At 41.4% G+C, this 17,325-nt stretch overlaps 3 protein-coding genes across 5 annotated transcripts; 1 reads left to right on the forward strand and 2 right to left on the reverse strand.

Annotated features, from left to right (window-relative positions):
• Positions 1 to 2,847: 2,847 nt before the first annotated feature.
• MBF1C (multiprotein bridging factor 1C) lies at positions 2,848 to 3,424 on the reverse strand. Its single transcript, XM_078571942.1, has one exon. The coding sequence runs from the start codon at positions 3,365 to 3,367 to the stop codon at positions 2,912 to 2,914; it is 456 nt and encodes a 151-aa protein (XP_078428068.1). The 5' UTR covers positions 3,368 to 3,424; the 3' UTR covers positions 2,848 to 2,911.
• Positions 3,425 to 4,852: 1,428 nt separating this feature from the next.
• KAT3 (potassium channel protein) lies at positions 4,853 to 13,384 on the reverse strand. Its single transcript, XM_078571941.1, has 13 exons — positions 12,945 to 13,384; positions 10,212 to 10,427; positions 9,970 to 10,131; positions 9,325 to 9,382; positions 8,941 to 9,258; positions 8,641 to 8,880; positions 7,768 to 7,866; positions 7,643 to 7,675; positions 5,804 to 5,989; positions 5,644 to 5,721; positions 5,504 to 5,561; positions 5,260 to 5,406; positions 4,853 to 5,148 (listed from the first exon to the last, which is right to left on the reverse strand). Exons 1-13 carry the CDS (start codon positions 13,127 to 13,129, stop codon positions 5,045 to 5,047), a joined length of 1,884 nt encoding a protein of 627 aa, XP_078428067.1. The 5' UTR covers positions 13,130 to 13,384; the 3' UTR covers positions 4,853 to 5,044.
• Positions 13,385 to 14,119: 735 nt separating this feature from the next.
• Positions 14,120 to 16,353, forward strand: LOC144700532 (FCS-Like Zinc finger 10). 3 transcript variants are annotated; one of them, XM_078571943.1, is made up of 3 exons: positions 14,120 to 14,160; positions 15,486 to 16,024; positions 16,090 to 16,353. In XM_078571943.1, exons 2-3 carry the CDS (start codon positions 15,513 to 15,515, stop codon positions 16,202 to 16,204), a joined length of 627 nt encoding a protein of 208 aa, XP_078428069.1. In that variant the 5' UTR covers positions 14,120 to 14,160; positions 15,486 to 15,512; the 3' UTR covers positions 16,205 to 16,353. The 3 variants fall into 3 exon arrangements, with proteins under 3 accessions (XP_078428069.1, XP_078428071.1, XP_078428070.1); XM_078571945.1 differs by having other exon boundaries at positions 14,142 to 14,160; positions 15,481 to 16,024; XM_078571944.1 differs by lacking the exon at positions 14,120 to 14,160 and adding an exon at positions 14,507 to 14,590.
• The last annotated feature ends 972 nt before the right edge of the window (positions 16,354 to 17,325 follow it).

The raw sequence follows: 17,325 nt of genomic DNA on the forward strand, positions 1-17,325 counted from the left end.
TTTGATCCAACATCTCTCCAGGGGCCGTTGGATCAACCTGAGATCCCCTCCGCGACAGCCTTCTCTGGCCGGCCAATGAGGAGAATGACTGGGGGCAGATAAAGATAGTATTGCCTCCCATCTATTCCACCCCTTAAAAAGGTTCAACGGCTGCAATTAAATTGCAACAGTGGACTCATTCTCAATAGGTGTACCCCCTTTGGCCACATCAGCTGCTTCATCACCCTAGCTCGTCATCCATCTTCCTTGTGATTCACCTGTTTGTGTGGCCCCTCGTCCGCGTGAGCCGCGCCACTCAATTGGAAGGCCTGAAAAAGAAATAATAAAATTTTTAGATATTGCGAACAGACCTAACCATCTGATCTTCCTTAAGAAAATCGAACGGTTGAGATCATGTCCGTCCACTCAAAAATGACCTGAAATTACACAGGCTTCCGGCTCAGTCGGTTTGAAGCCTAATTACAATTTCTCCTTTCATTTCTTAAGATTGTGGCGTGTTAGGATTCAATCGCTTGTATTACTTCTCAGCCCAGCTTAATGTGGATCTGAAAATTTCTTAGTTATCCCATATTGGAGAAATAAAGAGTACGACACACTATAGAAACACCATTTTCCTTTAACTTTTGAAATTACTGGACTTCTATCGCATGCATGTGCAGATTTCTTAGATGGCCCTCCGTGGGCCTGTTGTTGGCCCTTCATGGGGCCTATCTCTATGCTTAGTGGGCCAACAGTTGGGCTCCTTGTGCGGCCGTACTCGCCGACAGCTGGCCGGCATGAGAGATGTGTGCTTGAGTATCGTATTGAGTGCCTTCGGCTCGTCCTTAGCTGGCCAGTCAAAAACCCCCTTTATGTATTTATTTATTTATTTATTCTTTATTGAATCCACTTACAGTTTATGGCCATAGTAATTTCTAAATATTCTCTAGATGGGATGAAAATGGTTTTCAAGCAGTAGGTAGGATTTTAGTGACAAAAATGGCCATATTAGATTTTCAACAATAAATGCATGGAGGGAAATTTTATATGAATATAAAGACATAATTAACAAAATAATGCATCTAATAATTCTAAAATGTGTATCTTTGTACTACTAAAAACCCCTTTATCAGATAGATATAGAGGTTAAGCACTTAACAGATGAAAGAGACTTATCCAAGGAACCCACTGATAGTAGGACCTATTCCACACAAGGTGATAAAATATCTGCTGATATGTTTTATTTTTTTCATCTCAATTATGTGAATAATTTTGGGTCACCAATCTAGCATTATAAATCAAACAAATAAATAATTTTGGGTTGTCAAGATTAAAATATCTAGGTATTTAGTATGTTAATTTTTAGTTATTTATATTTTCTAGATTTTTATGTATTTGTATGAATCATTTTGACATGTTTACAAGGGCTAAAAAGTTTCAAATGATGAGAAAACGAAGAATCAAACATTCAAATATATACCATGCAAATATCACTCATTTAAATTATCTATATAACTTAAGAATACCGAGGTTTTTCATTGGTTTTACAGCTGGAGCTTCATCGGAATTTTCACTGTTATCATACTTAATGTCATGAAAGAAATAAATAAAATAAGATGGTGAGTGACTGCATAAATAAATAAAATAAAATTTTCCATCACGAATGAAGAGTTGGACCTTTTGAATATTTTTTCAAACAATTTTTTAATTGTTTACGATGTTATTGAAATTATTTCAAATTCAAATGTTACGACAGCACTAGGTCCATTTAAAGTTGCAATTATTTAGAAAAATACTCTTCAAGGTTAGTACCAATAAACAGAGACTCAGAAAGGTCGTCAAAAGTGTGTGCATTGGAGTAAATGGGAAGTTTCTTGAAATACAAACTTCACTTGAAGACATATCTGATGTTCCCCATTGTAAAAGTGTTATACCCAAGAGCAAGTCTTGAATTTTTCATTTTTTATGAGAACAAAAATTAAAATGCATATTGTAGTTCAAACCCTTGACAGAATTCCCACCCCGTCAACCTTAACTGATCAGTAAATAATCAAAGGTGTGTATTCTGTAAATGCCAACTGCGCAAAAGGGATGCTTGCATTGATGGGATCAGGAAAAAAATATAGAAGTGAAATGAAAAATACCATTACTCAAGTGGAAATTGTTTTAAGGAAATTAGTATTATTTCTTGTGATAATCCACTCAAATGGTGGTGAAATGGTTTTAAAAATACCCATGCCTTCTCTTATTGTCAAAGTACTTCCTCTCTATGTGATCATCTGCATTAGTGTGTTTCTTTCGGAAAGATGAGGGATCATTATTTTTAAAACATGACATTATCTTCAGAAACTATATTTATAATATTGCGTATAAAATTTTGGGATGTTGAGGATGAAGGGAAACAAGTCAAAGGGAAGTTAACTCAACTATTATTTTTAAAATTTATTTACGTATTTTCAGAATTTATTTATCCATTTAATCGTGATATATTTTATGTTTTTTATGAATACTTTGTCATCTCAGAGGAATTTCTTTAGTTTGTTCATGCTTCACAGATGGATCAATGCCTTAAAGATTTTTTTTAGTTTACAGATTTGGAAATATCAAGACATTGATGTGAAGAATGTAACTCATAACATGGAGTACTTTTTAACGGGGAGATATGTGTTATGGAAATCCAGGCTGAACAATATATTTCTCCTTGATTCAAGCGAAGCCTTGATTATTACAAGTGTTAGGACTCAACTCCAGTAAACCATTAAACATAAATTATTTAAAGAGGGACATGACGGTCCATAAGCTTTATTTGTAACTAAAAATTAAGAAATTGAAATCAGATTTTCAGAGTTAGCCAGATTTGGTTACCGATTCAAGTTATAAAACACGACTTCATTATGAAACAGAGTCATCATCAAGCACTCAAATCAACATATCAGGCTTTGGCGATCCCCTTGCCTCGTAGCTTGACCTCCAAGATCCTCTCCATCTTCGAGAGCACCGCTTGATTCGGCACCGCCTTGCCGCTCTCATACTCCTGAACGACCTGCGGCTTCTCGCAGATGGCCTTGGCGAGATCCACCTGGCTCAACTTCTTAGCAATCCGCGCCTTCTGGATCGCCAATCGCACCTCCGCCGGCACTCGATCCAAGGCGACCGGCTCCGTCTGCTCGTCCAGCTTCCGCGCGTTCACCACGGCCCCGGACAACGCGGACGAAGCCTTCTTGTTAGATCCAGCGTCGTGCTTCTTCACCGTCTCGACCACGGCCCCCGCTCGAATCGCCTGGTTCACCGCCTTCGGATCTCGAAGCTCGGACGTCCTCTGCCGTCGCCTGTTGAGCACGATCGGCTCCCAATCCTGCGAAATCACGCCTGCCGATCTGCTTGGCATCTCCCTTTCGCTCTTCAGCTCGCGATCCTCCCGAAATTTCAAACTGATTTTCTAACTGATCCGCGGGACTATTTATAGGCGTTCGGAGCCGAGATGCTTCCAGAACTTTCAGGCCCGGTGGATGTTTCTAGAGACTCGCCCACATGGCATTTTCTCATTGGATTAAAAAAATGAGGTTTCGGAATAAATTTATTCATTGAATTTGACTTTCTTTATTTCATACGTAATTTATTCAATTATGTGTGGGGCATTATATGAAGATGAAAAGGTTAACTCTAGGGTGCTACAGTTTAGATATCGGATCCGAAAATATAAGATGTCGATATGGATTTGGTCCTAATTTATTTAAGTATCCAGGAATCCATTATTGGATAACAGATTCAAATAGGGGGGAATTTTTGTATGGTATCTGTTTCATATTTTGAATTGATTATCGTGTTTTGATATCCAGAATTAGAAAACATAGATTTGAACTCTATTAATAAACTCGTTCCAGATTTGGATAACAGCGAATTATCCATGAGAGTTTCAAATTTTAATTGTCATGTTTTGATATAAAATATCAGATGATATAAATTTTAACTCTCTTAAATAACTTATATATTTTTAATGTCAAATTATTGAATTGTTGAAATTTGAGAACTTGAGACAAGTGGGGTTGAGAGTAATAACAGTTGTGGCACAAGGCAACAATGAGAGGTGACAACAGCATCGGCCAACCGACATGGCAAAGTAATCATTGGCAAGTTATTTATGTCGGATCTTAGTAGTGGGCTTAGACAAAATTTATTATTTATTTATTGTTATTATTTCAATTTTTTATCCCATATAATGTGACTTCATAATTTTTTAGATAAAGGCATTCTTCATAATACTATGGTTGCAAATATGCTTCGGTGGCAAAATATTTCTGTCAAATCCTTCTTTACATTATCAGTAATCGTTCAGTTATGATATCATTATCCTCATTGGCTTAAAAACATTTTTATCCTGGTATTGTCCATGGCATTCGACTGCCAATATTGTTACTCTGATATCCACCCTACCAATGAAATATGAAATCAATATTGGCACTTTATTGCTTTAAAGTTAATGGATATCGTGATTTCTGATATCGAATATGCAATACGTATACTTGAATCGAGCTCATCAACCCATTGAAAAACTGAAAACATGTATTATGCATATTAGCTTATTATAAAATAAAAACGAGACCAAGTCAATTGGTTCTCATCAATTCTAAAAGTAGATCTGATTGGAGAGAACAAATTGAATTTGTATGGTATGATAAATCTATATTTGTATGTGAGAGCAAATAAAGATGATAAATATATAAATTACATATTTTTCATGTTGTCCCCAAATACATTGATTTAAATCAGAAAGAGTATATTCATAACTTCACAGATTGACTTTTCAGCAGATTTATTTATCATTACTTATATAATATATCAGATTTTTCATAATGTGTCTTGGAGACATTAATTTAAATAAACAAAAAAATGTATTCATAACTTAAGAGATTGTCTTTTGAACATATATATTCATCATACTATATATAAAAATGTTATATATAGAATGATGAATATATAACATAACAGAATTTTTCATGTTGCGCCTTGGAGACGTTACTTCAAATCAGAAAAGGGTATAATCATAACTTTACATACTGACCTTTCAACACAGGTAGACTTTGTCTTTTTCTCTCAGAACGTTCAACGCCTGCACCTGTGAACCATTGCCCATGAGAACTTTCCTAGCAGATACCCCGAACTTTGTCTCTGCATCATAAAAATAAATCAGAAGATCAGTGATACTATAATTATCAGTATCTTGACAAAAATAAAAAATAATAAAACATGTATAAAAAATAAGAAAATTTATGCCATTACCTGCGAGCTTGAGGAGCTCGTCAATGGTCTCTGGAAGAAAGACGAGCTTGCCCTTCGACCGTCCTTTAGACTCGTCCGGATGATGCCCATGAATGATAACTCTGATGCGTTTATCTCCATGAATCTGACCTTCATTGTACTCTTGTCCTGCAAAACATTAAAAAATCCCAATTTTTTAAGAAAAATTCAGGGTCCATGAAGCCCATTGATTATCTTTATCTCTGACTAAATTGAATAATAATACCTTTAATGCTGCTATCTTGGGCCTCAGAATTTGTGAAATTTTCTGCCACATCCATGTACTGAAAAAATTACAATAAGTCAAGAATAAAATTTATTAGTCACGTTGAGATTTACTAGATAAAAAATTATTGTGGCGGTGACCTGGTCATTCATGTCGGCCAGCAATTCCTTAATAAAGGGTATCTCATCAAGAACTTCTGGCTCCAGATCACGGAGGAACTACAAATGGGGGGGAAAAACTAACGTCAATATGGTCATCAGATGAAAGTTGGGAGATGAAATGTTCATTAAAATTTCAGACCTGGAGGAAGTTGCGTACGATATTTCGCCTGTCTGAGATGTTGGACAGGACGATCTGAGTGAAGTGGGCGTGACTTATCTTGATGACCTGGGAGAGCCTCCTGCTCCTCACCGTGAATGGTTGCGGAATGTTGAAGATCACGCCTATCTCCCCAGCCACCTCTGTCGCCCCCAGTGTCTTTAAAACCTGTAGACTTCGATCATCAGTGTTATGGCAAGGTGTCTATGGCCGAATATTCATGTATCCAAAGAGAGAGGGAGAGAGAAAAAGTGTGTGAGCGACAGAGAGAAAGAGGAACGGAAAGAGAGAAAGAGAAAGTGAGAGAGAAAGAGATAGAGAGATGGAGAGAGAAAGTGAGAGGGAAAGAGATAGAGAGAGGGAGAGAGAGAGAAAGAGGAACGGAAAGAGAGAGAGAGAGAGAGAGAGAGAGTGAGTGAATAAGAGAGAAAAGGAGAGAAAGAGAAAGAGATAGAGAGAGAGAGAGAGAGAAAGTGAGAGGGAAAGAGATAGAGAGAGGGAGAGAGAAAATGAGAGGAAAAGAGAGAGAGAAAAAGTGAAAGTGAAAGAGATAGAGAGAGAGAGAGAGAGAAAGTGAGAGGGAAAGAGATAGAGAGAGGGAGAGAGAAAATGAGAGGAAAAGAGAGAGAGAAAAAGTGAAAGTGAAAGAGAAAGAGATATAGAGAAAGAGAGAGGAAGTGAGAGGGAAAGAGATAGAGAGAGGGAGAGAGAAAATGAGAGGAAAAGAGAGAGAGAAAAAGTGAAAGTGAAAGAGAAAGAGATATAGAGAAAGAGAGAGGAAGTGAGAGGGAAAGAGATAGAGAGAGGGAGAGAGAAAATGAGAGGAAAAGAGAGAGAGAAAAAGTGAAAGTGAAAGAGAACGAGATACAGAGAAAGAGAGAGAAAGTGAGAGAGAGGTTGAGAAACTGCAAGAGAGAGAAAGATAAAGAGAGAAAGAAACAGAGAGAGATAGAGAAAGAGATAGAGAAAGGGAAAGAGATAGAGAGATAAAAGGAGAGACAGTGAGAGAGAATGAGAGAGAGTGAGAAAGTGAGTGAGATGAGAGAGAGAAGTGAGAGTAAAAGCGAAAGAGAGAGAGAGAGAGAGACAGTGAGAGAGAAAGTGAGTGAGAAAGAGAGGGAGAGAGAGAGTGCGTGCAAGAGAAAGAGAGAGAAAGTGAGAGAGAAGAGAGAGAGAGAAAGAGAGGAAGTGAGAGAGAAAGAGAAAGAGTGATAGAGAGAGACAGTGAGAGAGAGTGCGTGCAAGAGAAAGAGAAAGAGAAAGAGAGAGAGAGAGAGAGAGAGTTAGTGAGAAGAGAAAGAGAGAGAGGAAGTGAGAGAGAAAGATAAAGAGAGATAGAGAGAGACAGTGAGAGAGGGAGTGCAAGAGAAAGAGAGAGAGAGTGAGTGAGAAGAGAGAGAGAGGAAGTGAGAGAGAGAACGAGAAAGAGAAAGAGAGATAGAGAGAGATTGCATGAGAGAGAGAGAGAGAGTGCAAGAGACAGAGAGAGAGAAAGTGAGTGAGATAGTGAAAGAGAGAGAGAGAGTGCGAGAGAGAGAGAGAGAAAGTGAGAGAGAGAGAGCAAGAGAAAGAGAGAGACAGAGAGAGAGAGAAAGGGAGTGAGAAGAGAGAGAGAGAGTGCAAGAGACAGAGAGAGAGAGAAAGTGAGTGAGATAGTGAAAGAGAGAGAGAGAGTGCGAGAGAGAGAGAGAAAGTGAGAGAGAGAGAGAGAGAGCAAGAGAAAGAGAGAGACAGAGAGAGAGAGAAAAAGGTAGTGAGAAGAGAGAGAGAGAGAGAGAGTGCAAGAGAGAGAGAGAGAGAGAGAGAGAGAGAGAGAGAGACCTTCTCGGTTCCATTCTTGTTGATCAACAGGTCCTGTGATACGTATGATATTGGTTTAGAAATCACCAAGTAAGAAAAATGGGTGTTTAATGTTGTAGATACGACAGGTTGAATGGAACACCCACCAGTGCTCCAGAAACGAGAATGTAGAAGTCCGTAGGAATCTCGTTCTGCAGGATAATGTCCACTTTTGGCGGATAAAACTCCACATTCATCTTCGATACCTGCCCAGAAATAATCAAGCTCCATCACCATTTATCAAGCCACTCATCCAACTATCATATCTTATTAAATCTGTGTCCGTCTTCCCATACATTCATCATTTCCTATTCAAATCCATCTGTATATGGGTCAGTCTATCTATCTATCTATCTATCTATCTATCTATCTATCTATCTATCTATCTATCTATCTAATCTATCTATCTATATACTATATTTTTTTCTACTCAGCTATCTACTGAGTCAATCTATCACTCTATAACTAGTTTCTATCCATTTATCTATCTACATCTATTTGTATTTATCATTTCTTATTCAATCAATCTATATTTTTCTGCATGGCTATCGATCAAGAACCCTACCTATCTACCAATTCATCGATCTTTTCGTCTGATTACCGATTGATATCCCTATCAATCTACCACTCTACATACCTTGTTTTTGTCTGTCTATCAATTGTTCCTTACCTATCTACCAAGCTATCTATATTTATTGATAAATGTGTTTCTATTTATGGCTATCTACATGTATATGTGCATCATTTCCAATTCAACATATCTAGCTACCCAGATATATGTAAATATATCTGATATTATTCATCAGTATACCAATATATCTACCAAGATTGTTTGATCAATATATATAGTCATCTACCCATTTATTTATCTCTCTAATTATTGATCAATTAAAATATCATATCTATTTTAATCCATCCACCCATCTATGTATCTACTGCATACTTGAATCAATAAATGCATGGCAAAAGAGAGGGATTACCAGCTGGATAATGATGTCTTCTGGGAGATCCCTGAGGAGATAAGATGCATCCAACGTTTTCTGGAAGAGATGCTGCGCTATGCTGGATCTTATGGCTTTTGGGAGGTCAGCCAATATGCCCTCCTGCTGAAGCTCCTCCGTCTTGTACTTGAGCTGCAGATGCGCCATCATTTGCTCTCTCAGCTTTTCCGGCAGCCTATTCTTGCTGCCAAACCGCGACACCTCGTTTATCGCGTCCCTCTGCATGAAGTCAAAGTCAACCCTCATCGTTGACTAGTCAACTCAGGTGGCGCCGCTTACCATCAGTAGAGTTCTCTTGGCGGCTTGCACAATGAGATTGGTCATGTTTCCAATGATGTACGAGTACAGGCCAACGTTGAACAGCATGTACACGACCGTGAAGGCCTTCTCTGTTGTGTTGACTGCGTGGATGTCGCCATAGCCCGTCGTGGTCATCGTCACCATTGACCAATACATGGAGTACACATATCCCATCCAGATGCTCCTCTCCTTGAAGTCATTGACAATGCTCCCTATCCATGTTTCCTCTGCAACAGGGCTGTTCACCGCAATCCAGTAGTTCACACAACCCCCCATGTGGACGCAGAATAGCGTCACCTGCAAAGTCAACTTTCTGTAGTCAATGGGTTGACTTTATGGTCAACTGGTATGGGTCTTACTTACACAGATCAGCTTGCTGCATCTGGTCCAGAAGTAGCTGAATCGGATGTCCTTCTCCAGCCTGAACAAAAGACGGATGCGTTGACTCAAAAAGATCAGGTTAAAGATGGATGACGGATGACGTATGTCGTCATCGTCACCATTGCGTGACGAAGAATAGAACGGATGACGAAAATGACTCCCACCCCACTCTTAAGCTCTCTCCCTCTCACTCTTGTTGAGTTATTTGGCCTTTGCTGCCTCGGGTATCTTCCTGATCACCTCACCACCTTCTTTCTTTCCCTCTCACTTTCTCTAAATTTGTTCATCACCTTCTCCCTCTCTAGATCTCCCTCTCACTATCTCCCTCTCCCAATTATCTCCCATTCTCTCTTCCTATCCCAATGCTCTCTCTTTTTCTCTCTTTCTCCCAGTTCTATTTCTTTCCCTACTGCCTCCCTCTCCTAATTCTCTATCTTTCCCTCTCACTCTCTACACTCTCCCAATTCTCTCTATTTTTATTTCCATGATCATCCATCATTTTCCATCAGCACTCATCATAATAGGATGATGGATGACTAATGATGGAAATGTTTTAGTCCTGTCATCTATCAACCAGTAGAGACAATGACGGATTTGGACAAAATGGATGACTATTCAGACTCTCACCTGGAGAAGAGGTCACTGATGCGGCGCAGCCGCCACAGCCGGAGGAGGTTGAGAAAGCCGAAGGCAGTGCCGCCTTTGTGGCTGCCAGTGAAAAGGCGATAGAAGAACTGGAAGGGGATCGTGGAAGCCACATCCATAGGGAACCACATCTTGAAGACATATCTGACATGTCAATGCCAAAGTCAATGCGTTGACTTATGGGTGGGGTCCATCAAATGGATAGGGCCCTTAAACTAGCTGACCTGTGGGCAATCTTCATGTGATCTTCAACGAGGAGGTATGTGTCCTTATCCAGATAGGCCACAAAGAAGGTGACCACGATATCGATGGCAAAGAAGAAGTCAACGATGAGGTCAAAGATGAGGAGGGGCCCCGTGTTGACCTTGGGAAAGGCCAGTTCAAACGGTGCGGCCCAGGCCGAGTAGACGACTAGAACTACGAGGAACAACTGCCACCACCTGCACCATCATCACAACAATATGTTTAACTCGTTATGCAAACCTCTCTCTCTATCTCTTCGTGTGTGTCTCTCTATATCTTTTTGTCTCTCTCTCCCTCTCTGTCTTCCTCTCTCTCTATCTCTTTGTGTCTCTCTCTCCCGCCCTCTATCTCTCTGTCTTCTTCTCTATCTATTTGTAGTCTCTCACTCTCTATCTCTCTCTCTCTCTGTCTGTCTTTTTTCTCTCTATCTCTTTGTCTCTCACCCTCTATATATCTCTGTCTTCTTCTCCCTCTATCTCTCTGACTTCTTATCCCTCTATCTCTCTGTCTTCTTCTCCCTTTATCTTTCTGTCTCCTTCTCCATCTATCTCTCTGGCTTCTTCTCTCTCCATCTTTTTGTCTCTCACTCTCTATCTATCTCTCTCTTCCGCTGTCTCTATCTCTCTAACTCTCTCTCCCCTCTCTATCTCTGTCTCTCTCTCCCCTCTCTATCTCTCTTTCTCTCTCTCCCCCTCTTTGTCCCTCTCTTCAATTATCTCTCTCCCTCTCTATCTGTCTCCCTCTACCTCCCTCCCTCTCTCTCTCTGTCTCTCTCTCCCTCTCTATCTGTCTCCCTCTCCCTCCATCTCCCGCTCAGTGTGTGTCTCTCTCTCCCTCCCTCCCCCCTCTCTCTCTCTCTCTGATCTATCAATCTATTTACTTACATGTATTCTTATATCTATCTATCTACCTATATGCATCCTGCAATCTATCTACCTATCTGTATCTCTCAATGTCTCTTTCTCTGGTTCTCTATCTTCACTCTTTACATATATCTCTCTCTTCTCACTCTCTATACCTCCGATCTGAACCATAGTTGGAGAAGAAAACTAACTATTTTATCATTGACAGATTCAACCTTTGGTCGATTTCAACTCGTTCCTGGATGTTATCAAAGCCTCTTCTTTCTCTCTCTAGCGAGACCAAGCGAGAAAAAAGGGCAGGAGTTGAGATCCGGGGTTTCGCCCACAGATCGTCTAAATGAAGAGAGAGAAAGTGGGCCGAATGTTTAGAGAGAAAGATTGTGAGACAGGCGAAGAGAGAGAATGTCAGATGGAGAGAGGTAGATTGTGCGATGCATCATGCTGGCGAAAGAGAGAGAGATGACGATGATACTGAAAGAAAGATAGGGAATAGAGAAATATGATAGAAATGGGAAGCAGAGAGAGACGGAGATAGGAATGGAGAGAGAGAGAGATACTGCGAGACGGGAAAAGAGAGAGAAAAACAGCAAGATAGAGAAAGATGGAGAAAAATAGAGAGAGAGAGATACCGAGACACAGAGAGAGAGAGAGAGACAGCGAGACAAAGAGAGAGAGATGACGACAAAGATAAGAGGAGAGAGATACACAGAGAGAGGAAAAGAGAGATATTGAGAGCGAGACAGCGAGAGTGATGGAAACAAAGATAGGAGGAGAGAGAGTTACACAGATAGAGGAAAGGAGACAGATAGAGAGCGAGACAGAGAGAGAGATGGAGACAAAGATAGGAGGAGAGAGATACACAGAGAGAGGAAAAGAGACAGATAGAGAGCGAGACAGAGAGAGAGAGAGAGATGGAAACAAAGATGGGAGGAGAGAGATATTCGGAGAGAGAGATACGCCGGGAGGAAAAAAGAGAGAGAGCGAGACAGAGAGAGAGATGGAGACAAAGATAGGAAAGAGATACTAAGAGACAGGAAAAGAGAGAAATAGACAGCGTGTAGTGAGAGATGGCGACAAAGATAGGGGGAGATAGAAATACGGAGAGAGAGAGATACCGAGATACAGGAAAAGAAAGAGAGGGAGAGAGAGAGAGAGAGATAGACAGAGATACTGAGAGAGAGACAGACAAAGATAGGGGGAGATAGAAATACGGAGAGTGAGATACCGAGTGACCGGAAACGAGAGAGAGAGAGAGAGAGACAGAGATACAGAGAGAGAGAGAGACAAAGATAGGGGGAGATAGAAATACGGAGAGAGAGATACCGAGTGACCGGAAACGAGAGAGAGAGAGAGAGATAGACAGATACAGAGAGAGAGATGGAGACAAAGATAAGAGGAGAGAGATATACGGAGAGAGAGAAACCGAGACACAGGAAAAGAGAGAGAGATGGAGACAAAGATAAGAGGAGAGAGAGAAACCGAGACACAGGAAAAGAGAGAGAGATGGAGACAAAGATAGGAGGAGAGAGATATACGGAGAGAGAAACCGAGAGAGAGAGAGAGAGATTGCAGCGCGACAGAGAGAGAGATGGAGACAAAGATAAGAGGAGAGAGAAATACGGAGAGAGAGATACCGAGACACAGGAAAAGAGAGAGAGATATACGGAGAGGGAAACCGAGAGAGAGAGAGAGAGAGAGATAGCACGACACAGAGAGACATGGAAACAAAGAAGAGGAGAGAGAAATACGGAGAGAGAGATACCGAGACACAGGAAAAGAGAGAGAGATGAAGACAAAGATAGGAGGAGAGAGAGAGAGATACAGAGAGAGAGAGAGAGATAGACGGATTACCTGTAGCGGCGATCATAAGGGGCGATGAGGTATTTCTTGAGAGGTGGGTAAGCGTCGTCGACGGCGGTTCCAAAGGCCGGCAATAAACTGCTGGACACGGCGGCGAGGTTTCTCACATCGCCGCCCGAAGCTCGCCGTATGAACAACCCCGCCGGCAGCCTCGCCGTCGTCGACATCGTCGCCATCTTCTCTTCTTCCGAAGAACAACCCGCCCTTCAATTTCTCGCCACGATCCTCCTCCACTCGCCAATTTCAACTAAATAATCCGTTCTGAACCGCCATTCGAAGATTAATCACCCCAAATCAAGAGAAGAACGAGCCCGTTTGATGGCTGAGCGATCCCGCCGGGTCTTCATCCCTCTCCCATCGCCATGCGCGATTGCTACCGTCACGAGAAATCTTAAATAAAAAAGCTTCAGTCGCCACGGGAGAGCGTCGAACCCAAGAAAAATACAAACTCGACTGGTCCTTTTCCGTTTAATTTTCTCATCTCGGTAAAAGTCTTCGTCTTCGGAAGCACTAATTATTGTATAAATAATTGGTCTCGGTTTAAAATATTTTCCAAGGGGTATTTTCGTTATTTCTTACACTAATGGGCCTCCAGAAAGCCCAATAGGACACGTGTGCGAAGTCTTCCTCTCGACCAGCGCAGTCATTGAACGAATAACTGCTCTCGATAAAGCCCAATAGGACACGTCTGTTTTATTCGGCGCCCGTGACCGAGAGAGCCCACTCATCGGACGACTTAGATTATAGAGTACATTTATCGAACGGCTGTTATAGGTCTTCCTTGGCGGCCCAGCCCGCACGTGTAGCATCGAGATGTGATCCATTGAAGAATCCGACGGCTAGAATTCAGCAACCGTTACACGGTGCCACGTGTGGATTATGACTGGCTCTTCTCCTTTGGCCGGAACTAGACGTCTCTTTTTTGGACTTTTCTGAAAACGATATTTCTTGATTTATCCATTTATCGGAAAATCCAAGTTTTCAGCGCAGAAAGCGACAGTTGTCAAGTAAAGAGAGGCGGGTTTAAACACAAGAAATATAATTTATTCAGTTTTATCTGTATTTAGGAAGGAAATGAATTTCTACAGGCACGTCCGTACGGGAAGTGGGGACCACCGCTTGGACAGTAGTACAAATAACTGGCCAGAACACTTGATTGGCGTTCATCCAAGTTCCCGGAGGGGAGGAGGAAGTCTTCTTCGGCAAGGTATCAATCGTTTCACTTCTCCTGATGGCGATCTCCAGCTTCTGCTAGTTCATCATCATCATCATCATCATCATCATCATCATCATCATCATCATCATCATCATCATCATCATCATCATCATCATCATCATCATCATCATCATCATCATCATCATCATCATCATCATCATCATCATCATCATCATCATCATCATCATCATCATCATCATCACGTTCATGATCGTCTTCTTCTTGAGTTTCATGCTCATCCTGTGCAGCGGCATTCTCAATCTGTGTGGTTTTTTTTGTATTTGCCATTTATCCGGTGATTTCTGGGCTGTTTTGGCTGATCATCGCGCTTCTCCAGCGGTATAGCAGTCGTTCTCTCTCCTCTGATGGCGATCGCTTGTGTCGCTAGTTCAGATCTTCATGTTCTTCTCCCTGTGCAGTGGTATTCTCTCTCCGTGTGGTTTTTTTTAATCATTTTCATTTTTCCGGCGATTTCTTGACTGTTCTGGCTGTTTATTGCGCTTCTCCGGCGGTATATCCATCGTTCTCTTTCCTCTGATGGCGATTGCCTGGGTCAATAGTTCAGATCTTCATGTTCTTAATCATCTTCATGTGCTTCTCCCGGTGCAGTGGCGATTTATTGATCGTTCCGGCTCATTATGGCTCTTTTCCAGCAGTATATCCATCGTTCTATTTCCTCTTCCGGCGATCGCTTGGGACACTAGTTCAGATCTTCATGCTCTTCTTCATCATCTTCTATTTCTTTTCCTGGGCATCGGCATTGTTTATCTGAATGGTTTTTCTAATGTTTTTCGTTTTTCCGGTGATTTCTGGATTGTTCTGGCCGATCATTATGCTTCTCCAGCCGTATATCCATCCTTCACTTGTTCACTGGGCGGTCGCCAGGGTCACTAGTTCAGATCTTCATGTTCTTCTTCCTTTACAGAGGCATTCTCTTTCCTTGTGGCTTTTTTTTTTAATCTTTTTTCATTTTTCCGGCGATTTCATGGCTGTGCTGGCTGATCATTGCGCCAGGGTCACTAGTTCAGACCTTCATCTTCTTCTTTTTCCTGGGCAGCGGCACTCCATTTCTATTTGTTCTTGAAACATTTTTCTTTTATCCGCTTATTTCATGGATGTTCTGGCTGATCATTGCCATTCTCCAGCCATAAATCCATCGTTGTCTTTCCTCTAATGGCGATCAACAGCTTCGCTAGTCCAAAAGATCATCATCATATTCACCACATTCTTCTTTTCCTGATCATCGGCATTGTATTTCTGTGGAGTTTTTTGAATTTTTTTCTTATACTCGGCCGATCATGGCGCTGCTAGAACAGATTCAGGCTTCGGCGTAGAGAGGGAAAATGCAGAATCAAGGCGGCGGCGGATCGCTGATCGGCCACTGCAGCTTGTTCATAGGGCTATCCAAGAACACGGGAGATTCCGAAGCTTCTGGAAGCCCCAAATCCCCGCTCGACTGCAGGCTAAGATCTCCTGGATCGCCGATCTGGAACGGTGACAAGGTCGGCCTGAGTCTGATCAACGAACGAGAATGCCGATCTTCTCGCATCGTCTTCGGATCCTACGGCAGCCGACGCGCGATCTTCATCTCCAGCCCTAAATCCCACGGTCCCGCCGTCTCCTCCAAATCTCTGCCCAACGATTTCGCCGTCTCGTTCCGATCTCGGATCGAACGCGGGCTCTCTGCGCCTCGATCGATCGATCGGTCGGAAGACTACACCTGCATCATTTCCCGCGGACCGAATCCAAGAACAACGCACATCTTCGGCGATCGAATCATCGAGGCGGACGATTTCTTGAGCGTGTGCTTCTGTTGCAAGAAGAAGCTCGCCGGGGAGGACATGTTCATGTACAGGTACGCATCGCGAGACACCGCTCTCGTGCATCGCAAAACCCTCGAATTTATTGGTTTCTTCGCAGAGGAGAGATCGCCTTCTGCAGCCGGGCCTGCCGCTCGAGAGAGATCGAAGGACAGGCGAAGGAGATGGGATCTTCTCCTTCTCTTCTCTTCGATCCAGAAGATCTCTGTAAGTAGCTCTCCTGTTTTCCTGTTTTAGGAAGAAGACGGAGGTGGTGGGTTTTTATTTTTGTGGGCTGGTCATGGCCGATCATTTCGGCCCATTTAGAGGTTTATGATTAGATCCTTGTCGTAATTATATTATATTTTCATCTATTAGGCTTTCAGATCCTTGTCGTAATTATATTATATTTTCATCTATTAGGCTTTTCAGCTTAGTAGAAAACCATCCCGGTTGCGTAAAGTGAGAGGTATTGAATACTTCTGACTAGGGTTTGCCATTTTGGACTGGGGACCAGTCAGTAGCCGGTAGAACCTCGACCAGTCTGAGCTCCACTATCCTCTATGAGGATGAATCAGCTTAACCTCTAGAAGGATTAGGTTCAACTTATTCGAAATCTGAAATTTGTGTCCAAAATCAAGTGTGCCCCATATGACTAAACTGAAAATTAAATCTAAAATTACATCACCTTTACAATGTTGGAATGTGTAATTGCTCAGTTCCTAGAATGAGTATCTTTACATTGTTATTATTGTCTAAGCTTTTAATGTATACATCTGATCCTGAAAGAGTTTAAGTTTGTTATTATTCATGAATATTGGATAAGAAATTTTCCATAGGTCCCTGAGAACCTCAAATTTATGTCTTCTATATTGTGATTCGGGGATGAGAAAATGTAAGATATTGATTAAGAATATGATAAGATAGGAATGATGATAATTAAATTTAGAGAAATGGAATGATTATATGAATATAAATGCATGATGAGACTGATTAATTAGATACGGATGCATGTGGATGGATATAGATGATGTTGAGAATAAGCCAAGAAAGTAAGGCAAGAAGACTCGGTTGAAGATCATTGTATTCTGCCAAGATCAAGGAGATTTGTGAAAACGGAGAGACCCTCCAATTCTCTTTCACTTTCTAAGTTCAGTCGATGAAGAATGTGTAGAAGGCTTAAGGGATCTTGAAATTTAAAAGGCTAACCTATGCTCTAAAGTTAAGCTCAAAATTCTTTCTACATCATCAAGTATCACAAACTTAAGTCGGATCACTCCTAGCCCTCTCATTTTCTCTCTTCAAATTGCCATTGTGGCAATAAAATTTTGGCAACCTGGAAAAAAATGATAAAATA

The sequence above is a fragment of the Wolffia australiana genome, chromosome 3 (assembly GCF_029677425.1).
Source record: "Wolffia australiana isolate 7733 chromosome 3, ASM2967742v1".
NCBI lineage: Eukaryota > Viridiplantae > Streptophyta > Magnoliopsida > Alismatales > Araceae > Wolffia > Wolffia australiana.

Bases quoted from the DNA above. Each gene is read 5' to 3' on its own strand.
- MBF1C (XM_078571942.1), bottom strand. From the start codon at position 3,367: ATGCCAAGCAGATCGGCAGGCGTGATTTCGCAGGATTGGGAGCCGATC.
- KAT3 (XM_078571941.1), bottom strand. From the start codon at position 13,129: ATGGCGACGATGTCGACGACGGCGAGGCTGCCGGCGGGGTTGTTCATA. The intron at 9,383-9,969 runs GTGAGAGTCTGA...TCTTTTGTTCAG, and splicing joins ATCAGTGACCTCTTCTCCAG to GCTGGAGAAGGACATCCGAT. The intron at 7,676-7,767 runs GTGGGTGTTCCA...TACGTATCACAG, and splicing joins TTCTCGTTTCTGGAGCACTG to GACCTGTTGATCAACAAGAA.
- LOC144700532 (XM_078571943.1), top strand. From the start codon at position 15,513: ATGCAGAATCAAGGCGGCGGCGGATCGCTGATCGGCCACTGCAGCTTG. The intron at 16,025-16,089 runs GTACGCATCGCG...GTTTCTTCGCAG, and splicing joins GAGGACATGTTCATGTACAG to AGGAGAGATCGCCTTCTGCA.